This window comes from Vitis riparia, unplaced genomic scaffold (assembly GCF_004353265.1).
Source record: "Vitis riparia cultivar Riparia Gloire de Montpellier isolate 1030 unplaced genomic scaffold, EGFV_Vit.rip_1.0 scaffold683_pilon_pilon, whole genome shotgun sequence".
Taxonomy (NCBI): domain Eukaryota; kingdom Viridiplantae; phylum Streptophyta; class Magnoliopsida; order Vitales; family Vitaceae; genus Vitis; species Vitis riparia.
In genome coordinates, this window is record NW_023269733.1 from 45,187 (window position 1) to 54,649 (window position 9,463).

Consider the following 9,463-nt stretch of genomic DNA (forward strand, 5'->3'; position numbering starts at 1 on the left):
TGTTAAATTTCAACGTAAGTATGGTTGTAGCCAAGTGGATACTATTGTATTGGAACCTTGAGGTCTATGGTTCAAGCTCTCCTTGCAACAAAAAAAGTTGAGGTTTTCTTAAATTTCTACTTCCGTTTGATCCCACATTAGGAGTGAGAAGAAGCATAAATAGATTTATAAACCTCTTCTCATCCCTTACAAATTAATTGGCTGTTGGGCCGGGCCATAGGGCTCATTGCGTAATTTCTTAGGCTATTTTGCTAAGAAGACTCCATCATAGGAGTAGACACCAGGCCTAGGGAAATGTGGCCCATTTATTAATTAAATAATTCCTTAAACATGCTAGTGCTCCTAATTAAATAATAAACTTTTCTTATGGATTTATTTTTCCTTGGTTTTTGTAATATTTTGCATTATTAAGATTTTATTTGGATACTCTTCTTGATTTTATTTTTATTTTTTCAAAAATAGAAAGTAGCATAATTTCTATATAAAATTAGAGAATTTTGTACAAAAAGTACATACATTGTGTCCATTTGAATATATTTTTTGTTTTTTATTTTTAAAAATAAAAAATAGTATTATCTTTTATATAAAATATAAAAACTTTAAAGACTTGCATTAAAATTGTAATGGTCTTTTAAATTTGATTAAAAAAATTAAGATATTAAAATTTCTTTATTACCTCAAATTTTAAAATTTTAAAAATAATTTTTAAAGGGATGAGAGTTTTTGCATTTTTATGTAGAAATTTCTATTTTGAAAACAAAAACTAGAAAGTGTATCCAAAGGTTTAGGTTGTATGTTTAAAAATTTAAAATTTAAGAAATTATACATTTATTTTTTGTTTTTTCCCCTCTAATTTCAAACTTGAGGTGCCAAAAGTGGATTTAAATAGAAAGCCAAAAAACCAAAAGCATAATTGAGACTTAAATTGAGTGTAACATTTTTTTGTAATCAACCTGATAATTTTGCAAAGCATAGATTTAATTGATACCAAAGCATAGGATCATTTTTTTTTCTCATCGTAATTGGATTTGGAACTTCAAGTAAACATGTCAAAAAAAAAAAAAAGGAGAAGTTAAACTATAATCTCAATCAATTCCATAAATATTAATCAGCAAAAAATAAAAAAAGAAAGTCCTGAAAAAATGGAATTTAAATCCACAACAAACACCCAAACATTTGGCATTCCTTCAAATCCTGCAAACGATTGGCATCTAATTATAGAATGAATTAAAGAATAATACACATTCCAATTATACCTAAGCCCCTTGTTCTTATATTGCATTGAAACTGGGAAGGAAAGTAGTTAGAGTAGCTTCATCCTCCCATTCTAACTCATTCCACCACTCTTGCTTTCCTACCATCACAACTCTACCTTGATTGGCACTGTTGGAGTTGAGTGGCAGCTTCTTCAGCTTTGGACACCCAACTACTTCAATTCTGTCAAGGTAAAGAAAGGGCAAGGGATTCCGGTACACATTCTTCAGTTGGGGTAAACCATTTAACTCCAGTCGTATGAGTTTTGTGAATGGGCTCAGATTTCCTTCATCCGCACCTTTACCTATCACTTCTTCCATTTCATCACATTGTCCTATTGTAAGATATAGGAGGTTTGGGGCAAAAATAAGCCATGTCAAATTCTTCAACATCTTGCATCTATTGATGGCCACTTCGCCAAGGCCATGGAAGCATTCGGCCTTCGGGTTGAGACTGCTATACCCCACTGTTTCCTTTCCTTTCCCTGCCCAATCAAACTTAATCTCTCTCAAACTATCCAAATCTTCCATCGTAAGCCCATAGAGATGCTTCATATTTTCGAGAGATGATAGGTTGAGTGAGCTTGAACCTTTGAACATCTTGAGGCAGATTCCTAGAGTGCAACTCGGTAACTTTCTGGAACTTAAAAATCTCTTAAACGCAGAGGCACTTGCTACGGTGACAGTTAAATGCCTCAAGTATTTCAAACTCTCCAATTCCTCTACCAAGGACTCCATACCATATGATTCAACGCCTCCTTCAGCTACTTGATCATAAAGTCCACGATTGTACATGCCAACGGCTTGCAACATTAAAAGACTTGATATTAGTCCTCGTGGAATTGAAGAGACTTTAGATGAACACAACATCAAAATCTTCAATTGTACGAGATTCTTCATCTCAATTGGCAACTTCTTTATCTCTGTACCAGATAAATCAAGATATTGCAATGAGACCAAATTAGAAATATCTGATGGTAACTCAACTATTTTGGTTTTTGCTAAGCTCAACACTCTTAGATTGGGCATAAATTGCAAAAAACCATTGCTTATCATCCGCAAATCACTATTCAAATCTAGAAGAAGTGTCGAGAGATTGGGACATGTGGGTGATCCTGTTAACTTCTCAATTCGGTTGTCCATCAGTGAAATCCTTTCTGTCGTCGTCCATTTGACAAAGTCAGGTGCTTGGGTCAAACCGGCACTTGTTTGTACCAAAAACTTGCCCTTCATCTCCCCCATTTCACTGGTTATCCACAAGGCCATATCACGTACAACATCATGAAATTTTACCAATCTAGTATCTGAAGATTCCTCAAGTAGACATGCATGAACGAGAGTACTGATAATATTGAATCCCTGATTTCTGGCTCCATCCGTGTCATCAAATTCATCTAAAAATCCCTCACAAATCCATTGATATATCAAAAGTTCCTTAAATATGAAAAAATCTTCTGGGAATAAAGAACAATATAAGAAGCAAGATTGAACAATTTTGGAGGGCAAACTATCATAGCTGTATTTCAAAAGTGGGTACACTCGGTGCCCCATACCTGGAAAATTTGAAGCACATGTTTGTAGTACTCTAATTGCATGCTTCCAATCTTGGGGTGTCACTTTAGAAGCCATGGCTCGCCCTATGGTAATTATCGCCAGTGGCAAACCGCAACACTCTTTTGCAACCATTTCAGCGAGCTCAAATATTTCTGGATCAGAATTAAGGGCGTCCTTTCCCACATATTTTTGAAACAGATCCCACGAATCCTTCCATGCCAAAGATTTCACTTGGATCTTCTTGTGAGCTCCCATTTGCCCGCACAAGTCCTGAGATCGAGTGGTGAATATCAGCTTGGACTTATTTTGTTGGTCAGGAGGTGGAATTCCCACTTCTAACAGATCCATTTGCTCCCACATGTCATCCAACAACATCACAAACCTCTTTTTGCTCAAGGCTCTCCAGATGTCTTTGGCTTTCTCATGGCGGCTTTTGCTTTTCCATTTATCATCACAGAATCCCACCTTCTCCCAAATCTCGTTTTGAACCCGCCCTAGATTTGGAGTTCTTGAAACCACTACCCAAATTACGACATCAAAATTGTGGGATGTTTTCAGGAAATGATTGTTGATTTGTGTCAAGAGGGTGGTCTTCCCAACGCCCCCCAACCCATATAAGCCGATCATCCCTACATGTTCTTCTTCGAGACTCCTCCAAACTTCCTCAAATGTTGATTCCAAGCCCACAGTGGGTCGGCCGGGTATTTCCTCCACAGGAGCTGGAGGTACAATATCAGCCACCACCTCAAAATTACGTCCTTCGCTCATTAGAGTAGCCATATCTTGTAGCTTCCTGACAACTCTTTTTCCCAACGTGTAGCTGGAGATGCAATGCTTGGGATGGCAACAACCACGTAATCGTTTCTCCTCAATGGTCTCCGCTCTATCTCCAATCAGTTGACCGACTTCAGTTTCCATGGCTTCCACCCTGGAAAGCCAGCCTTGTACTTGATCCAGACGCTTCATTTGTTGTCTCTCAGCCACATCCACCTTCCTATTCACATCGTTCTTCAGCTCCCTTAATTTTTGAAGCTCTGTTCTCAAAGTAACCCGATTTTCTGCAAGCTTGCATATGTAATTTGCTCGAGCAGCAGTGCAATCACAACAACCAGCGATGTCCTTGGTAGAGATTGAGACTGAGAACACGTTTCCCATTGATGTATGAAAAACTCCAAGGAGAAGGTAAGAAAGAGGAATGACAAATTCGAAGCAGAAAAGGAATGCCTTTTATTTGCGGATATTGGGAAAGTGATGAGGAGAAACAAAGGAAAAAGGTGATGGGCACCAAGTCGAGGGTGATGGGGCACACATGGTCCCTTGGCAAAGCTAAGTTCTTTGCGGTTTTCTTTCTTTTTTTTTTTTCTTTTTTTTTTATTTATTGAAAAAAAAAATTATTAAAGTGAATCAGTATATCACCGTGAGTTTTGAAATTTTAAAATTAAAATATAAGAATTATGTACACATCCATAATCACCTCAAACCTAAAGAAAAAAATTGATAAAATGGTGAAATTGAAAATTACTTGACAATGCATTTGATTATTAATAGAATATATTGAGTATCTTTGTTGTTCTAAGATATGGTATTATAATGCTTACTAATGTGGTATAATAATTTATCAATATTTTGGATCTTATTGAGAATTAATTAATTGAAAATAAATAAAATGATAATTAAGTTATTTTATTAAAAAATAATTTTTATAATTCATTTTTCTAATAATTTAAAGCTTTTATTAATTATCTTTGAATCCAAATAACTTTCTTTCCTTCCTTATTTAGGTTTTGATTTGATAAATATGAATGGATAGTTATACTATATTAACATACTAATGTGGTAGCATGGATGTATTTAATACCTTCTCATAGGTAATACAAGTATTATTAAGTAGTATATACTTGACCCTGAAGCTAAAATATCTAGAGGACTAATTGTAATAAAAGAAGCGAGAAAACTTTTAGAAAATGGTCTCTATTATTAGGTAGACATTGACGATCAAGTTGAAAAGAATACATGAATACATTAAAATCTAAGTTTTTATTATTAGGTAGACAGTAGTATTCAAGTTGAAAGGGATATGTGAATGCACTAAAATAAAGCTTTGATTTTTGTCATTATGGATAAGTGGGGAATGGGTCAAAGCCCCCAAATGTCAAAAGGTGGGTTGGTGGGGGAGGTGATTGGCTTCTCAATCTCAAGGACCCCAACCCTTTTTTGTCCTTTGGCCTCAGTGGCCTACACATTTGAAATCCCTCAACATAAACCCACAATTTTCTTCTTCATTATGATGTTTAATGGAAGTTTTAGAAGTGGGTGCCAAAGAGGACAAAAGCATGGAAGAAAATGTGGGTTCCTTCATTTTCATATCTAATCAAAACCCTAACCAAAACCCATGCTGCAACATAGTGGAAATGCTTGTGAATATTAGAATTTTAATTAATTTTAATTTTTTTTATTTTTTTATTTTTTTCAAAATCTATATTATTTAAATAAGGTTGTAAATGGTTCTCCAATTTTCATTTTGTCAAAAATGAACACAAAGTTCAATTATTTTCCCAAGAAAATGAAAAATATATAGGTTTAATTGATTAAAAATGATGAAAACTTTCCAAATTTGTAAAACTAATATTTCCAATTTTCGAACTTGAAGAATAACTCATTTTTGATAGAAATACCTTTCAATATTTTTATTATTTACATATGTGTTTTAAAAAAAATGGTTACTTTTGCAAAGAAAAGATGAGAACATTTTTGTTAAAAATTGGTATTTTTTAGATTGAAAAAAGGTGAAGGGTTAATTTTCCAAAGTGGAAAAGATTTTATCCATTTTAATTAATTATCTAGGGTGTTATAGATTATAAAAAATCCCCTAGATTGAGTGGTTCATAGGAGTCAACAGCTCGCACCAACAATAAATGACACTTGCAACTCCTTCCTGTCTCAATTTTCTTTTATTTTCCTCCATCTGCCATTCAACAACCAAAACTCATCCTTTTATACAAGTGCGCGAATTCCATTTTTCTTGCATTTTTTTTTAATTTATTCTTTTCATTAATTTTGAATTTTTCCAATGAAGTTGCGTGTTCATTTGTTCAATTAATGACAATTTTAATTATTGGGTTTGTCATGATCAAGTACATATAATTAAAAAAAATTTAAAATTTAAAATTATTTAAATTTTATATAAAAAAGAAAAAAGAGTGAAGTGAGCCTAAAAAATATATAAAAATCATTTATTAATTTTAAATCTATTTTCCTTTTTTCTTTCATCTTTTCTTTTCTTTTTTTTTTTTGTTGCATTTTCTTTCAAATTTTTCAAAAATTGAGCATATATTGGATAATAGTTCATATGCAATGATAAAAATATTAGTTTTTAAGGAAATATAAATGATTGGATTTTATGGATATATCATGATATATCAATTAAATAAAAAGAAAATTGATTAAAACTCATATAAATATTAAAAAGAAAGTTTAAAAATTATAAAAAAAGAAATAATACTCCTATTAAAATTCTTTTTATAATAAATATATGAAGGACATAATTTTTGATGTTCAATTATAATAGCCAAAACTTAAAAACTTATTTTTATTGATCTATGTAATTGGGATAATTTAATAAAATAAAATAAATAAAAATATGATTTTTTATTTAAAAATATTTAAACTTTATATTTCTCTTATTTTTAATCAATATATATATAATATCATGATAATTTTTATATTATGAAAAGTGTGTTTTCATACATATTTGAAAAAAATAATAATAAAATAAGATGATTTATTTGATTAAAAGGGTTTTTAAAATCCCAATTTTTGAAATTTAACATCTCACCCATTTTTTGGTCTTATTTGGACAAAAATGTACTTATTTATTTTTTTATAAAAATAACATTTTTTAAAAACCTATATGTAAATACTTGAAATGGTAGAAGGAGCTTATGTCAAAAATAGGTTTTTTTTTTTTTTTTAAGAGAAAACATGGAAATAGTTAAATTCACAATTTAGAAATTATTTCATTTCTTTTAATCAAATATTTCAAATAAAAATCCCAAAAATCCAAATATAATATATATTATTTAATAATAATTAAGATTTTACCTACTTTTCCATCAAAGGTTATTTTTTTATAATCACAAATATTACTTTGACTTGGATGTACACTAAATTGAAATTATTTTTAAAGACTTCTAGTTTCTTTTTCTTTTTTTAATATGTGTGTATAAAAGTACATTTTTCCCTTTTAGATTGCATTGCCCAAGTCCGTCGTTCCAAACTCAAATGCATGTGCCTGGGATCAAACCCAACAGCCGGCCCCCCACATCCTCTAATTTTCAAAAAAAGACCAGTTGACGTCCTGGTCAAAACGTGTGGAGCATGGCCAATACGAGGATAAACAGAAAATTCAGAAAATACGGACGAAAAAATCCTCCAGATATTCAACATTTCTCATCATATTTTCCACTAACCTGGCCCCATTTTTTGTCCTTGTCCATAGGGTAGGAGAAAATATTTTTATTAATTAAAGTTAAGTTTCATGAAATATAATAAAATTAAATAGTTTCTTAAGTTAAGACTACCTTTTTTCTTTTGTCAAGAGAAATAATTCATTAGAAATCGTTTTTTGAATAAAAAATATTAATAATTTGTTTTTTAATATGATTTTTACTATTTTATTATTATTTTTCTAATGCACTTATCTTTATTTTTGTTTTCATTTTTTTTTATTATTGATAAAAACTTAGGCTTGTTTGGTAATCATTTTTTAAAACAATTTTTTAGAATAATTTTTTAAAACTATTTTCTAATATTTTATAAAATAAAAGTCTGTTTGTTTGAAACCTAAAATATTTTTAATCTATTTTTAATACTTTTAAGTTGTTTTAAAAATAATTGTTATGTGTAGTATTTTTTTTTTTAATCATTCTAAATGTTGGTATAATTATTTTTAAAACAACCCTTAGAAAACAAGTAAAAACAACATATAAAACAATTAAAAGATGTTCTTTGAAAATACCATGTTTTCTATAAACAGAAAATGGAAAATACTTTGTTTTAATAGAAAACATAAAATAGTTTTTGATTGTCGAACGATTTTCAGGTTTTTTTTTGTTTTGGAGAACAAAAATTGTTTTAAAAAACATTGCCAAACAGGGCATTATCCTTGTGCATTTGTTTATTTTTTGTTTTTCCTATATGATTGACATTAATTTGTGTAGGACCTTAGGTGTTATCAACTCTCCTAATCCCCCCACCCCCATGACACTCTTGAGATTCGAATATCGTGGGCATTTGGGTGAATGCACTATAAGGTTAAAGTATGCGTCTTTCTTAACAACAATTACTTTTAGGAGAGTTGGTAGCTCCTGAGGTCCTACAAGTGGTATTAGAGCTAGGTGTCACAAAATGCTTCAAATGAGCCTCCCCTGGGTTTATATAGAGCTCGGGAAGCTTTTGGAGACTCCTGGAGTCATCTACACTAAGCCATTGGTGGGAAGAGTGTGGAAGGTTCTAAAGATACCTAGAGATGTCCACGCATCTCTACACTATGGTGGAATGCATTAGAGGAGTCCAAGGCTTTCTAGAGAATTCTAGGAATCTCTTGAATATTTTTGTACATAGAATTATGTAGGGTGTTCTAGAATCTTCTTGATTTGTAAGGAACCCTCCAAGGTTCCAGAGCGTTCCATTGGTGCCTATAAATAGGTGAGGGCCTCATTTGGCCAAGACACCACCCAAGAACCTAACCAACCAAGCAAGTGAGCTTCCAATCATTGTATAGCTTCCTTTGAAAGCAATAAAGCTTCCATTCTTTAAGAGTCGCTTACTACGCCTTCTAAAGCTTCCGAGTCGTGAACATCTTAGCCTAGTAAGCTAAGCATTGGGAGTTAGGCTGACTTAGCAAGATCAAGTGTTTTGACTTGCCTAAGTGCCGCATGAGCTTAGGAAAAGACTAAGTCTGTGACATAGGCCTCTTGTTTAAGATTGAACCATCTAAGAGGAAATAACTAATCCATTAAACTCATCTCATATTGAAAGTTTTACAACCAACAAACCTCAATTTTTTATGGGAACCAATTATCCCTATTGGAAAACTAAAATGACTTGGTTTTTACAATCAATCGACTTAGACTTATGGGATGTCATTAAAGATAGCCCAACTTTTCCTTCAAAACTAATTGATGAAGTCATGATTCCAAAATCCAAACAAGAATGGGATGAGTGTGATAGAAAAAATTTTCAATTAAATGCTAAGGTCGTTTATACTTTGCAATGTGCTATGGATAGAAATGAATATAATAGAATTTTTTAATGCAAATCGGCTAAAGAAATTTGGAAATTACATGTACTCATGAAGGAACAAATCAAGTTAAATAGTCAAAAATCAATTTACTTGTTCATAGTTATGAATTTTTTTTATGAAAGATAATGAAACTATTGTTAAGATGATTACTAGTTCACCGACATTATCAATGACCTTGAAGCTTTGGAAAAGACCTATAAGGAATTGGAGAAGGTGTTTTCTCTATTAAGATTAGTCTTTATTTTCTCAATTTGTTTTTGTGTTTTGACATCCTAATTAATTTTTATATTTTATTATACTTCATTAACAATATAGGAAATAATACTAAGAAAAATAATTTTTAAAATGTCAC

General features: G+C 31.5%; 1 protein-coding gene across 1 annotated transcript; it reads right to left on the reverse strand.

The window, feature by feature from the left end:
- Positions 1–1,163: 1,163 nt before the first annotated feature.
- On the reverse strand, positions 1,164–3,962 carry LOC117910260 (probable disease resistance protein At1g61300). The gene has a single exon (XM_034824343.1). It carries the CDS (start codon positions 3,960–3,962, stop codon positions 1,272–1,274), a length of 2,691 nt encoding a protein of 896 aa, XP_034680234.1. The 3' UTR covers positions 1,164–1,271.
- Positions 3,963–9,463: the final 5,501 nt, after the last annotated feature.

Excerpts from the sequence above, each read along its gene's own strand:
- LOC117910260 (XM_034824343.1), bottom strand. The coding sequence starts at position 3,962 with ATGGGAAACGTGTTCTCAGTCTCAATCTCTACCAAGGACATCGCTGGT.